The sequence below is a fragment of the Halichondria panicea genome, chromosome 12 (genome assembly GCF_963675165.1).
Source record: "Halichondria panicea chromosome 12, odHalPani1.1, whole genome shotgun sequence".
Lineage (NCBI taxonomy): Eukaryota > Metazoa > Porifera > Demospongiae > Suberitida > Halichondriidae > Halichondria > Halichondria panicea.
The window spans coordinates 5,516,494-5,534,937 of NC_087388.1; the positions used below are offsets into that span (position 1 = coordinate 5,516,494).

Below are 18,444 nucleotides of genomic sequence, written 5' to 3' on the forward strand. Positions count from 1 at the left end.
CTGCACTTTTGAGCACCCTCCTGCTTCAATCTCTAGAAACTCCCCTGAATTAACAGGGAACATACCAATGCTGCTAAGTTTGTATTTAAGGTTACCCTAATTGTCTGATGCTAGAATAGATGGCTATGTTAGTGGCTTTCTTTGTTTTGTTGTTTCTGCTGCAAGGAGCAGCTTTATATTCTCAATCACCCTCCTTTGATTTTCTCCCAGGACTGCAAGTGGACTCCACTGGGAAAACATTCCTAATTGATGCAGACAACTACCTGTATAGACTGAATGCTCAGCTAATACAAGAGGAGAGAGTTGATCTAGGAGCTACCTATGTCATTGAACAAGGACTGGCCCTGAGCTCCACTGGGATGTTGGTGGTGTGTTTAGAGGATCTCTCTTGCTCCGTCTACAATGCAAGCACCATCAGTGCTGGTCCTATCTGGAGTGTCAGTAATGCTATAGTAGGATATTTTAACTCTGGAGCAGCTATGTTTATGTCAGGAGACAGTTTCTACACTGGAGCAATGACTGATATAGATCTAGGTCAGAGAATGGTACTGCAACAATTCGGACAGGAGTTCAGTAGATCTTCTGTAAACAATCAATCAGATATGCGTAATGAACTGGTATTTGAGATTAGTACCTTTGGACGAAACTTTTATGCATTTGGTGGTTTTGTGAGTAGTGGATTTGCCTATTATGTTGTTGTCGATTATCAACCTGCTGATGCACGAGCTATCAGACTATTACGTGTTTGCAACATGCCTGATTGTGGAGGCCCAAGTACCTGTGGAGTGACTGGTTTGTATGAACTGGGAATCAATTGCGGTCTTCAGGGGATCACTGAAGATACTTGTTTGTGTGCAGTGTCATTAGTGGAGGACTTCAGTGGGATATCTGGACCCACTGCTGTGGTAACTATTTGCTTTGGCGGTACTAATTCTATTTGTCTGGTCAATATCACTGCTGTCAATGAAGCTATGGACGCTAAATATGACTCGTGTATTGTGTCACGCACTGTTGAAGAAGAAATTGGTTTAGCATGGAGAACAGGCTCTTCAGAAAACTGCGATACCCTGCCTCAGTCTCAGGTACGTTTGTATATAATTATAGCATACTGGTCTATTTATATAACATCAACAATTCACAGGAAACAGTGGACATATGTGACACACCCAGTCCAGTCGGCCTTCTCATTCCAAATGGTGGTATTGACATAATAGCACCAGTTCGTATCAACTTTGGAATTGACCTTGTCCCCTTTGCTTCAGTAGCTGTGAAGGTGGAGCAGTTTTCCTTTGTGTTTGTGGCAACTAATGATTCTAGAATAAGAGGAGTAAGTCCATGATTGTGTATAATTATGACATCATGCTTGTCTTCACAGTACGATGTCAGTGGTACCTCGACTCTGGACACTGATAGCTATTTCTACAGTCAGCGAGTGAGATATGATGTATATCTTTTGTCATGGCATGAGGGACTGAACTACATCACAGCAGCCACTGCAAACTCTGTAAGTTAATTATGGCATGTAAGCATATATTATTATATGTCCTATATCCTATCCATGCTTTATACCCCTTTGTAGGTATTCCAAGTACCCATAGAGGAGTGTTCCCAGCGTATAGACTGTACTAGTTGTACCAATGACCTCAACCCGCTGTGTGGGTGGTGTGTGGTGGAGAACAAGTGCTCCCGTCAGACGCAGTGTCAGAACTCCAGTCTCTCTAGTAGATGGGTACAGGACAATGCCAACTGTTTTACTACCACTGTGGATCCTATGCAGCTTGTCCTCGACCCTGCAATTCTTGCTAATGTGGTAAAAGACTTGCATGTCCATGCATTAATGTGACTGTCTGAGGTTATATAAACTATCCTCACAGGTCACGGTGACCCTGCCTAACCCCCTGCCTGGAGAGAATATCTCCTGTCATTTGGCGGACAGTGAAGAACGTTTCCCACCCATCATAGTACCAGCTGTTGAGGTCACTCCAGGAATAGTGTTCAGTTGTGATATTGAAGGACTGGTACCTGACTACCCTGGAGTGACTGCAATCATCAACCTGGGATTTCAGAGCTCTCTGTTCAATGAGCCATTTAACGTTACCAACCAAGCACTCACAATCTACAATTGCTCAGCAGGGAAAAGGTATAGGTACCTCAACCATATTCATGACCTGCTGATCACACTATGAATGTGCAGCTGTAAGGATTGCCTGGAGTCCAACAGTCCGTGTGGATGGTGTAACCTCAACAAGCAGTGTAGTGGGACAGCAACTCTGTGCAAGAATACGTCTCACTTCCTACAGGTGATAGCTTGATGACCCCTGACTCTCTAATGTCTATATCCCTCTATACAGGTGTCTATATCTACAGACTTCAGAGCCCTATGCCCCCTGCTAGATACGACCCCCTTTGGGGGGCACACTCTACCAGTGAGGGTAGTCCAGGACCTTCGACTGACCACTAGGAACCTGATACCACCAGTAAGTCAACATTAACTCTGTACCCTGACCCTTCCATGGCTTCTCTATAGACGGATGGCTTCGAGTATTTGTGTATTGTGAATGGAGTTAGCCTGGCAGCTCAGTATGAGAATGAGACCTCTATCCTGTGCAATGTGGGCAGTGGAGACGTAAGTGCTAACACTGTAATACAATACAATGTAATGTAATGTAAACTGCACGAACAGTTTCACAATGACCATTAAATGCTGATTGTGATGTAATTAGTGTTGCATTCTAGTTATCACATTACCATACATGCATGACACAGCTCAACCTGCCTACTGGTAGTGGTAGCTCTTCTGTGGTTGCTACGGTGATATGGTTCGGGAATGGCATCATCCACCCACTCAGCAGTGTCACACAACAGACTGACAGTACGTACACCATCACAGTAACTACAAAAGTTGGACTAACATTTATACACAACCTCTGTTTACCATATGCCCCTCCCCCTCCCCCCAACCACACAATGACATAAAGTTACGTTGTTTGATTGTCGTAACTTGGGCAGTGGATGTTCAGAGTGCTTAGCATCCAGACTGGGGTCAAAGTTCACGTGTGGGTGGTGTAGCCTTAGCGACAGCTGTGAGGTGTTGCAAGAATGCACCAATGATGTTTTTGTTACTGAGGGGAGAAATTGTCCTTCCCCTTTCATCAAATCAATCTCTCCAGAATCTGGTAATCATTATAATTTTACCTACTATATGCCATGATACTTCCTACACCCACAGGACCAGTTGATGGTGGTACAGCAATCACTGTGATGGGCACTGACCTCGGAGTGACCTTTGCTGACATTCTGAACGCCACCCTTACATTAGGAGGTGTGGCCTGTACTATCATCAACACTGACTATATACCAGGGAGGCAGTTTGTGTGTGTGACCAACAACTTTGGAAGTACAGGCAGCAATGTCTTCACTATGGTCCTGTATGGCAATATAGACGTCAATGTAAACGCTGATCCTTTCATTGCGTTGAATCCCTTTGTTAGTAGCGTCAAACCGACCTTTGGACCCATGGCAGGGGGTACCAAACTGACTGTGAGGGGTACTGCACTAAGAGTGGGTAACCATGAGAACACTAGAGTCACTCTGGTCAGTGGAGGGTTAATCTACACCTGCAACGTATTGTAAGTGGCAGTATACGTCTGGAAATGTTGAAACCTTTCCTTGCAGATCAATCTTTTCTCAAGAGATTGAATGCACCACTACAGCAGCAAACCTCACCTCCGCTGCAGAGGTGGTAGTTACTATTGATGCTGCTAGACTGGACTTTGGAGTGTTCTTCACTTACAGTAACAACCCCAATGTAACTGCTGTGCGTCCTAGCAACACCATTCCCAGTGGAGGCATCACACTGACCTTTACTGGAGTGTACTTGGACGTGGTACAACAGCCTGTGTTGGAGATCTACCAGCCCATGGAGGAGGATCCTCTGGTAAGCCAGCAACTATAATTATGTCTGTATTATTTACTCTCCCCTACAGAGAAGCAACTGCAGTGTTGTGGACAATACAACCATCACATGCTTGACTCCTAGTCTGCTAATAACCTCACTGACCCCATTGGACTATGCCCTACTGTTTGATGATGTCCCACCTATCACACAAGCACGTTTTCCCATCAGCGTCCAATTAGATCCCTCCAATTTCCGGCTGGAGGGTTCTCAAAAGGTCCCTAATGGCACAGAGACGCTCATACGCATTGTGGTATGTAATATTAGCTAGTAAACCGACCCTATTAATTGTTATTGTGTGTGTATCCAGGGTGATAATCTCGACTCAGTGGAGACCAGTGAGATACGAGTGACAGTGGGAGGGGAGGAGTGTGTCAAGACACCCAGTAGCGTAAGAGGGAGTGAATTCATCTGTACTGCCCCCTTGGAGCCGCCAGGAGGGGAAAACCCAGCCAACATAAATGTGTGTATGACTATAATTATACGTAACTGTGTCACTGTTCACTTCAGGTAACCGTTGGAAGCAACATCGCTCAAAAATTGGACCGGCAACTGACTTATACATTTCCTGAGGCAACGGTTTTTGGGCCAACAGTTCCTCTGCAGATCATCATTCCAGTTATTGTCATCATCTTTATAATTGTCGTGTGTGTACTGACGATTGCTATTGTCTGCTTGTATCTGAACTCAAGGAGAAAGTCAGTACCAATTTATATGCATCAGCATGAGCAAAGGATAGAGCTCACGGCTACTGGGTAAGTAATGATAATATTATATACTGTTGTTCAATTTGCAAATTAATTTGTTACAGGAAAACTCATGAGGTAGTCGATGGTAATACTGCACTCGTTAGTAAGTTTTCTTTTCTACACACACATGTATAGTCCCTGTTACATGCAACAAATTATATTCAGAATCAGAACTTGTTGAGATTGCTGAGTCCATCCCAGACTCATTCAAAATAGCTGCCTCAAAATTGAAGCTCTCCAGTACTGCAATAGGACAAGGTAAAGAAAGATGTGCAAATAATTTGATTTTGGGATGTGACTATACAGGTGAATTTGGCGTTGTGTACAAGGGTGTTCTGACAGACTGGAACAAAGTACCTATGCAGGGGGTGGCCGTGAAGACATTAAAAGGTTATAATTATCATTATTGTTGTGAGATGAATATTACACAATGAAACCTTTTGAACACAGAAACTATAAACTCACGATTATTTCGCGATCATTCCCTCTATAGACATGTTAACCTAAATTCCGGTCTGCAGTCAGTTATACATTTTCTGAGCCCTAGAGATTCATTTTTCTGCAATTGTAACACACAACATTTCATTTCTGATGAGTTAGTTCTTCATTATTTATACAGGTCTGTTCTCATTGTCGGATGTTCAGAGCATGGTGTGTGAGGTGAACAAGATGCAGGACTTTGACCATCCTCACGTCATGTCCCTAATTGGAGTGTGTCTCGATGCTGGCCCCGGTGTTGCCATAGTGATGCCATATATGGCCAATGGCAGCCTTATTAGCTACCTCAAAAAAGAAAGGAGCAGCCTTGAGTTGGACGATGACTGTGACATAGATCAGGTGTGTGTGGTGTAGGGTGCATACGAGTAGTAAATAGCTCAGTATCTATGACGACTACCTTTTGGTTTAGAGCATGTATAAGTAATACTATATAATTATGGTATTAGTGTGAGCATTGTGTGGGTGTCTCAACAGAAAGGTATGTGGGGCTGCATGATTACTGTGATCCATGTGTATAGAGAGATGCATGCTACATTCCCATCAGCTATACTGGGTCAAAATATATTTCTTACCTAGCTTGACCACTTGACCAGCCTATTTTACTGAAACAACATGCATCAGCCTTATGGCATGACCATATTCCACAACAAATCACGTTCACTATAACTATGCATGCATATATATAGTGCAAGGTGTACAAAATGATAGTTAAAACTGGCGCATGCAGAATGCAGGGAAAGAATGACTATAATTATAGCTATAATTATCTAGAAAGAATTTTTTCAATTTGTGTCAGCAGCGTGATCGATTGTGGGGATAATACTGACATGGAGTATATAAAATTATGATGAGCTTTTCCAGAACTTAGTCAAAAATCAGAGCACCAATTAATAATTTGTAAAGAAGTGGTTGCCATTGATACAGATTCTGGAAGTGAGGAAACTGCTACTAAAGATGTGTCGTCAGATAGCACTGGGAATGGCCTACTTGGCTGAACAGAAGTTTGTCCATCGCGACCTTGCAGCCAGAAACTGCATGTGAGTGAACGATTGACAGTGTGCACGAAAGAAATCATGACACTAAGTATAATCATGCAAAGTTCATGTTTTTATAGCCACGGTAACGTTATACTATAGTCGGAGCATTCTTCCTTGCATGCGACAAAAATTATATCCAATGGTATGCATCGATATTGTAAAAATATCACTAGCATACTAGCTGGTTAGCATTTTACATAATTGTTTCCATGAGGTTTTATCTTGACATATAATACATTCAGGCTGGACTCGGGAGGGGGTATCAGGGTGGGGGACTTTGGTTTGGCTGAAGACGTCTATGCTAGCGGCTACTTCAGACAGAACGACAGAGCCAATGTGAAGCTGCCCTACAAATGGATGGCCATGGAGAGTCTCAACGATGCCATATTCACAGAAAAAACTGATGTGGTGAGTCAGTGCATGATCACAAGCTCTATAACTCAGTAATAGCTTTATTTCGTGAACACGCTCTATCTAACCTCAACCCCTAATTTGTGTCTGAAATACGTTTTCCTTTCATAATCATTGTTACTTGTCGTCCATGTGCCCATGCAGTGGTCGTATGGTGTGACTGTGTGGGAAGTCTTCAATGGAGGACGGACCCCCTACCCTGCTGTGGACCCACACTCCCTCATCCAGCTGCTGGGAGAGGGGCGGAGACTAGAGAAACCTCTCAACGCAGCCTGTTCCGCCGAAATGTGAGTGTACACTCTCTGAGTTGAGTATCGTAGCAGTTGCATTGAGCTAGTTGTTGTGTTGGGTAGACTGAGATTTGGAATTACCATTATGTTCCAACTGACTGTACATCCCTCTACACTCACTCAGTTCTGAAGTGATGCGTCAGTGTTGGAGGGAGGACCCAGAGGAGAGACCAACCTTCTCACAACTGTCCTCCACTGTGGACAAGTTACTGACATCTATTGCTGGCTACACTGAGCTCGGTATGGTGCTACTGAACACAGTTCAAGAGGTGGAGCAGCTCAGTAAGTGCATAATTAAAAGATAGTATGATACTATAAATAGCAGCTCTTAATGAATACTTACTTAGTGTAGTATGCTAAGACATGCTAAAAATCATTATTCATTCCATGCTTTTACTGCAGAATGTGACAATGTACCTTCACCTACTGAAGACGCTAATCGTTATGTCGATGGTCCACCAGGTCACCCTCTAGCATTCAAAAACAGAATGTACGAAGAAGAATTTACTGCAACAGACGATTAACTAATTATAGCCTTTAGCTAGTGAGTTGTCCCTGTACATATAGCGTGTATATAAACGTACAATTCCAGCTGCTTTAATCTTTAGTACAACCGTGCATGATACAATCAGTTTACTTTATTCTTTATTAGTATCATGCATGTATACACATGGTCACCGTAGCCTATTATTGTTTTACACAATAAAGTCACATGCAATGTTTCCCGTCTTAATAATTTTGTCCTCAATTAACTATTTTCACATGCAGTGCCTATAATATTATATAGGCAGTCTTTTTACAATTTGAACAAAAAATATTCCGGAATATTGGTTTGGCACAGACCTAGCCTCGAATCCAGGCCGTATTTTAATCGGCCTGGTCTCGAGGCTAGCACAGACCTAGCAATGGGCAAGGGAATATTGATGTGTTTACTGATAGTAGCATGATGCATAAGTGACATTCCAAGGATTGTTATGACAGTACACATCACATGCAGCCTGTCATAATAATGCATACTTTGTATTTATGTACTGACAATTCGGTGTACAGCTTACGTTTTCTGCTGTATAGGGTCGGCTGCTCTGGTTGTCATGGTAACCTGGACGCATCAACCACCCACTGAGCAACATATTGAAACAAATTTCAAGTATCATTTCTTTCTGTCAACAATCATTGTTATACTCTATATGCATGCAGGTCTGTTCTCTTTGTCAGATGTTCAGAGCATGGTGTGTGAGGTGAACAAGATGCAGAACTTTGACCATCCTCGCGTCATGTCTCTAATTGGGGTGTGTCTCGATGCTGGCCACGGGATTGCCATAGTGATGCCATATATGGCCAACGGGAGCCTTTTTGACTACCTCAAGAAAGAGAGGGATAATCTGGAGCTGGACGATGACTGTGAGATTGATCAGGTGTGTGTGTGTGTGTGTGTGTGTGTGTGTGTGTGTGTATTTTAGCAATTTTAATTAGCACTATTATACATATATGCCCCAAGGCATAACTACTTGACTGTAGAAATTAATTTGTATCAGTACAGAACATATTTTATTAAGCTTTATCAGTATACGGAAGTTCCCGAAATTAATTTGTATCACTATATGCATGCAAGTATAATTATTATTGTATATAGGGACAGTACAGAGTGGTCATCTTTGCACAATACTTCTATGTAACGGACTGTAACTTCAGAATACATACAAATAGTATACGGTTTATTTTACTGACAGTATCCACAAATACACGGATTACCCCCTTTTTGGGGTAATGTACACGCATGCGCATACAATGTATACCATGCAGGCCGCCTTTCTCTTCGCGGCCTGGAATTGAGGCTAATAATTATGTAGACTGTCATTATCTGTAACTCGAGACTTGTACGTTAGAAATGTCAAATTTCTTAATACCACTACAGAATATGACTATGTCCCCACGCCCACGGAAGCCTCTCATCACTATGGCAACTTTCCATTAAGTGACCCTCTAACAACTGACAACAGTGCGTATGGCCTCAGGGAAGAGATAACTACATGACTTGCAGGGGCGTAGGCAGGAATTTGAGGAAGGGGGGGCTGAGCTGTTCGCGCCAGAAACTACTTGGCGCGGAGCGCCGAAAATTCCGGTGACCAGGAGCCACACCCCCTAATTAATGACTCATTGCGCATGTGCAAGAAATAGCCACACCTTGCTTCAATTAATAATACTGCTAAAGCTAGCTAGCTTAGTTCTGTTGCACTAAAGAATCAAAGTTACTAGTATAGTATAGCTAGCTCTTGGACATGCTGTTTGTCTGCCACTAATCTATACCAGTAATTCCCAGGCTGAAGACTCATCAGAGAAGGTGGGGCTCTTAGTGTAGTTTTTGCAGAGAAAGGGGGGGCTCCAGCCCCCAAAGCCCTCCCCCTCCCTACGCCCCTGACTTGGACTATTTAAAATACAGCTGAACTACGATGTCTGCATTATGTAATACAATTGCATTGAGCTTTGTTTCACTTATATATTACTTAGTGCATGGCATAATTAGAATACTGCTGCCTTTTTTCTTATAGTGCCATGTACCCTAGCCAACTTTATAATAGTTAAAAGCAATAATTATATCTCACGGGCAGTTCACCTGAAATTTCAGATAACCTTTTTGTGAGTGCTGATTGGCTCCAAAGTGGAATATGTAGCGAATGGACACTCGTATTTTTTTGAGTCACACTAATTATATACCAGGGTGTGGTCTAGTTACATTGCATGGCAAAATTATGTGCATGTACATGTACCAATGCAAAAACTTGAAGTTCAATTATCATTAAAATATTGCACTGTCAGCAATGAGTCATTATGACCTCATGGCCTAGAGTCAACCACATCTAATTACAAAACTATGTGATGATAATGACTTTCAGTGGGCTTGGTTAACCGTTTCACTTTGCTTGGCATATAATAACAGTGAAGTATCAATACTGCTAAGTTTGTATTAAGGTTACCCTAATTGTCCAATGCTAGAATAGATGGCTATATTAGTAACTCTCCTTGCTTTGTTTCTGCTGCAAGGAGCAGCTTATTCTCAATCACCCTCCTTTGATTTCATTTCAGCTGAAAATCTCGGACTGCAAGTGGACTCCACTGGGAGAACATTCCTTGCTGCAGACAACTACTTGTATAGACTGAATGCTCAGCTAATACAAGAGGAGAGAGTTTATCTAGGAGCTAATTTTTATGTCATTAATGAAGGACTTGCCCTGAGCTCTACTGGGATGTTGGTGGTGTGTTTAGAGGATCTCTCTTGCTCTGTCTACAATGCAAGCAACCTCAGTGCTGGTCCCATTAGGAGTGTCAGTAATGCTATAGCAGGAGATTTTTACTTCGGAGCAGCTTTGTTTATGTCAGGAGACGCTTTCTACACTGGAGCAATGACTGATGAAGGACAGAGAATGGTACTGCAACAATTCGGAGAGGGGTTCAATAGATCGTCCAACAACAACAATCCATCAGACACGCGTAATGAACTGGTTTTTGGAATTAGTTCGTTTACGCGACAATTCTATGCATATGGTGGTTTTGTGAGTGGTGGATTTTCATATTATGTTGTCGTCGACTCTGAACCTGCTGATACACGAGCTATAAGACTGCTACGTGTTTGCAACCTGTTTAATTGTGGAGGCCAAAGTACCTGTGGAGTGACTGCTTTGTATGAACTGGGAATCAATTGTAGCTTTCAGTCGATCACTGAAGATACTCATGTGTGTGCAGTGTCATTAGTGGAGGACTTCAGTGGAATATCTGGACCCACTGCTGTGGTAACTATTTGCTTTGGCAATACTAACTCTATTTGTGTGGTCAATATTACTGCTGTCAATGAAGCTATGGACGCTAAATATGACTCATGTATTGTGTCACGCACTGTTGGAGAAGAAATTGGTTTAGCATGGAAAACAGGCTCTTCAGAAAGCTGCGATACTCTGCCTCAGCCTCAGGTACACATTTATGTAGCATATACTGGTCTACATCAACAATTGATTCATTTTCCAGGATACAGGGGACAGATGTGACACACCCAGTCCAGTCGGCCTTCTCATCCCAAATGGTGGTATTGACATAATAGCACCAGTTCGTATCAATTTTGGAGTCGACCTTGTCCCTTTTACTTCAGTAGCTGTAAAGGTGGAGCAGTTTTCCTTTGTGTTTGTGGCAACGGATGATTCCAGGATACTAGGAGTAAGTGAATGCAGTTAGTGTGTAAAATAACGGCATTGTTTGTCTTCACAGTACGATGTCAGTGGTACATCGACCCTGGACACTGATAGCTCATTCTACAATCAGCCAGTGGCCTCTGATGTATTTTATTTGGCATGGCATGAGGGACTAAACTACATCACAGCAGCCACTGAAGACTCCGTGAGTTAATGCTTGCATGTATGTCCTACCCCATCTATCTGCCTCCCCCCTCTGAAGGTGTACCAAGTACCCATAGAGGAGTGTTCCCAGCGTATAAACTGTACCAGTTGTACCAATGACCTTAACCCGCTGTGTGGGTGGTGTGTGGTGGAGAACAAGTGCTCTCGTCAGACGCAGTGTCAGAATTCCGGTCTCTCCAGAAGATGGATACAGTACAACTGTTTTACTATCACTGTTGATCCTATGCAACTTTTCATTGACCCTGCAATTCTTGCTAATGAGGTATGCATTAATGTGACTGTCTGAGGTTATATATATAAACTATCCTCACAGGTCACGGTGACCCTGCCTAACCCCCTTCCTGGGGAGAACATCTCCTGTCATTTGGCGGACAGTGAAGGACGTTTCCCACCCATCTTAGTACCAGCTGTTGAGGTCATCCCAGGAACAGTGTTCAGTTGTGATATTGAAGGGCTGGTACCTGACTACCCTGGAGTGACTGCAACCATCAACCTGGGATTTCAGAGCTCTCTGTTCAATGAGCCATTTAACGTTACCAACCAAGCACTCACAATCTACAATTGCTCAGCAGGGAAAAGGTATAGGTACCTCAACCATATTCATGACCTGCTGATCACACTATGAATGTGCAGCTGTAAGGATTGCCTGGAGCCCAACAGTCCGTGTGGATGGTGTAACCTCAACAAGCATTGCAGTGGAACAGCAACTCTGTGCAGGAATGCATCTCACTTCCTACAGGTGATAGCTTGATGACCCCTGACTCTCTAATGCCTATATCCCTCTATATAGGTGTCTATATCTACACACTTCACAGACCTATGCCCCCTGTTAGATACGGCCCCCTTTGGGGGGCACACTCTACCAGTGAGGGTGGTCCAGGACTTTCTACTGACCACTAGGAACCTGATACCAACAGTAAGTCAACATGACCTCTGTACCCTGACCAATCCATGGCTTCCCTATATATAGACGGATGGTTTCGAGTATTCGTGTATTGTGAATGGAGTTAGTCTGACAGCTCAGTATGAGAACGAGACCTCTATCCTGTGCAATGTGGGCAGTGGAGACGTAAGTGCTAACACTGTAATACAATACAATACAATACATTGTATGAACAGTTTCACAATAAAAACCTTTAATTGATTGTGATTTAATTAGCGTTGCATTCTAGTTATCACAATACCATACATGACACAGCTCAACCTGCCTACTGGTAGTGGTAGCTACTCTGTGGTTGCTACGGTGATATGGTCCGGGAATGGCGTCAACCACCCACTCAGCAGTGTCGCACAACAGACCAACAGTACGTACTGCTACACCACCATCACAGTAACTACAATTGGACTAACATTATTTTTATACAACCTCTGTCCACCATATGCCACCTCCTCTATACAGTTACGTTGTTTGATTGTCATAACTTGGGCAGTGGATGTTCAGAGTGCCTTGCATCCAGACTGGGGTCAGAGTTCACGTGTGGGTGGTGTAGCCTTAGCGACAGCTGTGAGGTGTTGCAAGAATGCACCAATGATGTTTTTGTTACTGAGGGGAGAAATTGTCCTACTCCTTTCATCACCTTAATCTCTCCAGAATCTGGTAATTATTATATATAATTATACTGACTGCATGCCATGATACTTCCTACATCCTCAGGACCAGTTGATGGTGGTACAGCAATTACTGTGATGGGCACTGACCTCGGAGTGACCTTTGCTGACGTTCTGAACGCCACCCTTACATTAGGAGGTGTGGCCTGTACTATCATCAACACTGACTATATACCAGGGAGGCAGTTTGTGTGTGTGACCAACAACTTTGGAAGTACAGGCTCCAATGTGTTCACTATGGTCCTGTATGGCAATATAGACGTCAATGTAAACGCCAATCCCTTCATTGCGTTGAATCCTGTTGTCAGTAGTGTGAAACCGACCTTTGGACCCGTGGCCGGGGGTACCACACTGACTGTGAGGGGTACTGCACTAAGAGTGGGTAACCATGAGAACACTAGAGTCACTCTGGTCAGTGGAGGGTCAATTTACCCCTGCAACGTATTGTAAGTGGTAGTATAAATTATGTCTGGACAATGTTAAAACCTTTCCTTGCAGATCAGTCTTTTCTCAAGAGATTGAATGCATCACTACAGCAGCAAACCTCACCTCCGCTGCAGAGGTGGTGGTTACTATTGATGCAGCTAGACTGGACTTTGAAGTGTTTTTCACTTACAGTAACAACCCCAATGTAACTGCTGTGCGTCCTAGCAACACCATTCCCAGTGGAGGCATCACATTGACCTTCACTGGAGTGTACTTGGATGTGGTAGAACAGCCTGTGTTGAAGATCTACCAGCCAATGGAGGATCCTCTGGTAAGCCAGCAACTATAATTATGTCTGTATTATTTACTCTCCCCTACAGAGGAGCAACTGCAGTGTTGTGGACAATACAACCATCACATGCTTGACTCCTAGTCTGACAACAACCTCACTGACCCCATTGGACTATGCCCTACTGTTTGACAATGTCCCACCTATCACACAAGCACGTTTTCCTATTAGCGTCCAATCAAATCCCTCCAATTTCCGGCTGGAAGGTTCTCAAAAGGTTCCTAATGGCACAGAGACCCTCATACGCATTGTGGTACGTCCTACAACTAGTAAACTGACCCTATTGTTATTGTGTGTGTATCCAGGGTGATAATCTCGACTCAGTGGAGACCAGTGAGATACGAGTGACCGTGGGAGGGGAGGAGTGTGTCAAGACACCCAGTAGCGTAAGAGGGAGTGAATTCATCTGTACTGCCCCCTTGGAGCCGCCAGGAGGGGAAAACCCAGCCAACATAAATGTGTGTATGACTACAATTATACGTAACTGTGTCACTGTTCACTTCAGGTAACCGTTGGAAGCAACATTGCTCAAAAATTGGACCGGCAACTGACTTATACATTTCCTGAGGCAACGGTTCTTGGGCCAACAGTTCCTCTGAGGATCATCATTCCAGTTATTGTTATCATAATTATAATGATCGTGTGTGTACTGATGATTGCTATTGTCTGTTTGTATCTGAATTCGAGGAGAAAGTCAGTACCAATTTTTATTCATCAACATGAGCAAAGGATAGAACTCACGGCTACTGGGTAAGTAATGATATAATTATACTGTTCAATTTGCAAATTAATTTGCTACAGGAAAACTCATGAGGTAGTCGATGGTAATACTGCACTCGTTAGTAAGTTTTCTTTTCTACACACACATGTATAGTCCCTGTTACATGCCACATATTATATTCAGAATCAGAACTTATTGAGATTGCTGAGTCCATCCCAGACTCATTCAAAATAGCTGCCTCAAAATTGAAGCTCTCCAGTACTGCGATTGGACAAGGTAAACAAAGATGTGCATTTCACTTTATTTATAGGATGTCATTATAATTATGTACAGGTGAATTTGGTGTTGTGTACAAGGGCGTCCTGACAAACTGGAACAAAGTGCCTATGCAGGGGGTGGCCGTGAAGACATTAAAAGGTTATTATTTTAACAGTATAATTTCATGAACCGTATAGTGGGTAGTTTTCTCGGGGTGGGGGGGGAGGCAGTAGTTTTCGTGGCGAATATTTCAACTATTAATAAAGCGACCTGACTACCTTTACCTGTGTGCAAGCAGCAACCACGAAATACACCAACTGACTAATTAAATATTTTGTTTTGCTGCCCCCTATACAGAGATCACCCGACAATGATAATACACTACACACATCATCTAGCAATATTCATATCTCGTGCATTTATCAACAGCAACCTGCCTAAGGGCGTACAAGGCGGGGTTATAATTGCTCTAGCATGGAAAAGTTGTGAGATGAATATTAATACACAATGAAACCTTTTGAACACAGAAACTATAAACTCACGATTATTTCGCGATCATTCCCTCTATAGACATGTTAACCTAAATTCCGGTCTGCAGTCAGTTATACATTTTCTGTGCCCTAGAGATTCATTTTTCTGCAATTGTAACACACAACATTTCATTTCATTTCTGATGAGTTAGTTCTTCATTATTTATGCAGGTCTGTTCTCGTTGTCGGATGTTCAGAGCATGGTGTGTGAGGTGAACAAGATGCAGGACTTTGACCATCCTCACATCATGTCCCTAATTGGAGTTTGTCTCGATGCTGGCCCCGGTGTTGCCATAGTGATGCCATATATGGCCAATGGCAGCCTTATTAGATATCTCAAGAAAGAGAGGAGCAGCCTTGAGTTGGACGATGACTGTGACATAGATCAGGTGTGTGTGGTGTAGCGTATACGAGTAGTAAATAGCTCAGTATCTATGACGACTACCTTTTGGTTTAGAGCATTGTGGTATTAGTGTGAGCATTGTGTGGGTGTCTCAACAGAGAGGTGGGTGGGGCTGATTACTGTGATCCATGTGTATAGAGAGATGCATTCCCGGTCAAAATAATATATTTCTTTCCTTGACTGCTTAACCAGCCTATAAGATCATCATTCTTTTGGCCTTGACCATATTTAATAAGATCCATGCCACAACAGCTTTATATTTATTTCACTATAATTATAGCTATATATATATGCATGCATGCAAACAAAGTGACAAAATGTACATAAGTGATAGTTGTAAAACTGATGCTGAAGACTAACAGTGATGGCAGGGAAAGAATGATATTAATCCATAGCTAGATCTAGTTATAAACTTAATTGTGTCAGTGTGACTGTTGTGGGGATAATACTGCATGAGTATATATATAGGTGCTTTTTCAGAGCTTGGTAAAAAATCAGAGCACCAATTAACAATTTATAAAGAAGTGGTTGCCATTGGTACAGATTCTGGAAGTGAGGAAACTGCTACTAAAGATGTGTCGTCAGATAACACTGGGAATGGCCTACTTGGCCGAGCAGAAGTTTGTCCATCGAGATCTTGCAGCCAGAAACTGCATGTGAGTGAACTATTTACAGTGTGTTCACAATACTATAGACTAAAATATAAGAATTATGCATGCAAAGTTCAAGCCCCACGTTATACTATAGTTGGAGCTTGCATGCGACATATATAATGCATCGATATTGTAAAAATATCACTAACACACTGCATGGTTAGCATGTTACATGATTGTTTCCGTGAGGTTTCATCTTGTACATTCCTATAGGCTGGACTCGGGAGGGGGTATCAGGGTGGGGGACTTTGGTCTGGCTGAGGACGTCTATGCTAGCGGCTACTTTAGACAAAACGATCGAGCCAATGTGAAGCTGCCCTATAAATGGATGGCCTTGGAGAGTCTCAACGATGCCATCTTCACAGAGAAAACTGATGTGGTGAGTCAGTGCATGATCACAAGCTCTATATAACTAATAGGAATACACACTGTTTAACCCAGACCCCTACATTGCTTCTAAAATACATTTTCCTTTCATTCATTTTGCTAGTGGCAATAATTATTGTTACTTGTCGTCCATGTGCTCAGTGGTCATACGGTGTGACTGTGTGGGAGGTCTTCAATGGAGGACGGACCCCCTACCCTGCTGTGGACCCACACTCCCTCATCAAGCTGCTGGGAAAGGGGCAAAGACTAGAGAGACCTCTCAACGCAGCCTGTTCCACCGAAATGTGAGTGTACACTCTCTGAGTTGATTATCATAGCAGTTGCATTGAGGTAGCTGTTGTGTTGGGTAGACTGAGATTTGGAATTACCATTTTGTTCCAACTGACTGTACATCCCTCTACACTCACTCAGTTCTGAAGTGATGCGTCAGTGTTGGAGGGAGGACCCAGAGGAGAGACCAACCTTCTCACAACTGTCGTCCATTGTGGACAAGTTACTGACATCCATTGCTGGCTACACTGAGCTCGGTATGGTGCTACTGAACACAGTTCAAGAGGTGGAGCAGCTCAGTAAGTGTATAATTATATAGACATAATTAAGAGTGTACCTTAGTATGCTACTATAAATAGCAGCTCTTAATGCCCATATATGAATACTTATACTTATAGTGTATGCTAAGACATACTTATTCATTCCATGCTCTTACTGCAGAATGTGACAATATACCTTCACCTACTGAAGACGCTAATCGCTATGTAGATGGTCCACTAGGTCACCCTCTAGCATTCAAAAACAGAATGTACGAAGGATTTACTTCAACAGACGATTAACTAATTATAGCCTTTAGCTAGTGAGTTGTCCCTGTATATAATTATAGCCTGTATAAAAACGTACAATTCCAGCTGCTTTAATCTTTAGTACAGCCGTGCATGGTACAATCAGTTTACTTTATTCTTTATTAGTATCATGCATGTATACACATGGTCACCATAGCCTATTATTGTTTTGCACAATAAAGTCACATGCAATGTTTCCCGTCTTAATAATTTTGTCCTCAATTAACTATTTTCACATGCAGTGCCTATAATAATTATTATATACTAGGCAGTCTTTTTACAATTTGAACAAAAAATATTCCGGAATATTGGTTTGGCACAGACCTAGCAATGGGCAAGGGAATATTGATGTGTTTACTGATAATTATTGATAGTAGCATGATGCATAAGTGACATTCCAAGGATTGTTATGACAGTACACATGCAGCCAGTCATAATAATGAATACTTTGTATTTATGTACTGACAATTCGGTGTACAGCTTACGTTTTCTGCTGCATGGGGTCGGCTGCTCTGGTCGTCATGGTAACCTGGACGCATCAGGCACCCACTGAGCAACATATTGAAACAAATTTCAGGTATCATTTCTTTCTGTCAACAATCATTATCTGCATGGATAGATGCTTCTAGACAGTCTAGACGATCCTTTACAGTGATTTTTATTGATAGCCATGATTTGACCAGTGGCAGCAGGGTATAATATATGATTAGTGTGTGGGTGTGTGTGTGTGCATGGACACACAAATGAGCTGTTTGAGCGAACTAGACACTTTTATCAGTTTTTCACGAATTGCTAATGAGACAGTAGTTGAAAAATAATAGGCTACGTATAGTTGAACTTGTATACATAGGCAATCTTCGAAGGCGCTAAAAACACTGTTTTAATAGATTCACAGTCACCTATATAGTCATTCTCGATTCACCCATA

At 42.5% G+C, this 18,444-nt stretch overlaps 2 protein-coding genes across 3 annotated transcripts; both read left to right on the forward strand.

Annotated features, from left to right (window-relative positions):
* Positions 1 to 18: 18 nt before the first annotated feature.
* On the forward strand, positions 19 to 8,978 carry LOC135345200 (plexin-A2-like). 2 transcript variants are annotated; one of them, XR_010397659.1, is made up of 26 exons: positions 19 to 1,082; positions 1,142 to 1,327; positions 1,376 to 1,504; positions 1,580 to 1,810; positions 1,875 to 2,140; positions 2,195 to 2,300; positions 2,352 to 2,477; positions 2,528 to 2,626; positions 2,767 to 2,872; positions 2,979 to 3,176; positions 3,230 to 3,629; positions 3,676 to 3,937; positions 3,987 to 4,208; positions 4,266 to 4,418; positions 4,466 to 4,710; positions 4,767 to 4,807; positions 4,870 to 4,962; positions 5,011 to 5,094; positions 5,324 to 5,541; positions 6,127 to 6,239; positions 6,482 to 6,647; positions 6,795 to 6,937; positions 7,065 to 7,222; positions 7,343 to 7,484; positions 8,012 to 8,355; positions 8,856 to 8,978. XR_010397659.1 is itself a non-coding variant. In XM_064542570.1 (24 exons), the coding sequence occupies exons 1-24, from the start codon at positions 120 to 122 to the stop codon at positions 7,462 to 7,464; spliced, it is 4,830 nt and encodes a 1,609-aa protein (XP_064398640.1). In that variant the 5' UTR covers positions 20 to 119; the 3' UTR covers positions 7,465 to 7,692. The 2 variants fall into 2 exon arrangements, 1 of the variants encoding a protein (XP_064398640.1); XM_064542570.1 differs by lacking the exons at positions 8,012 to 8,355; positions 8,856 to 8,978 and having other exon boundaries at positions 20 to 1,082; positions 7,343 to 7,692.
* Positions 8,979 to 9,821: 843 nt separating this feature from the next.
* On the forward strand, positions 9,822 to 17,789 carry LOC135345204 (plexin-A2-like). Its single transcript, XM_064542576.1, has 24 exons — positions 9,822 to 10,905; positions 10,961 to 11,146; positions 11,198 to 11,326; positions 11,384 to 11,608; positions 11,660 to 11,925; positions 11,980 to 12,085; positions 12,137 to 12,262; positions 12,317 to 12,415; positions 12,545 to 12,650; positions 12,746 to 12,943; positions 13,001 to 13,400; positions 13,453 to 13,711; positions 13,761 to 13,982; positions 14,035 to 14,187; positions 14,235 to 14,479; positions 14,531 to 14,571; positions 14,634 to 14,726; positions 14,784 to 14,867; positions 15,410 to 15,627; positions 16,185 to 16,297; positions 16,508 to 16,673; positions 16,823 to 16,965; positions 17,093 to 17,250; positions 17,393 to 17,789. The coding sequence occupies exons 1-24, from the start codon at positions 9,940 to 9,942 to the stop codon at positions 17,509 to 17,511; spliced, it is 4,821 nt and encodes a 1,606-aa protein (XP_064398646.1). The 5' UTR covers positions 9,822 to 9,939; the 3' UTR covers positions 17,512 to 17,789.
* Positions 17,790 to 18,444: the final 655 nt, after the last annotated feature.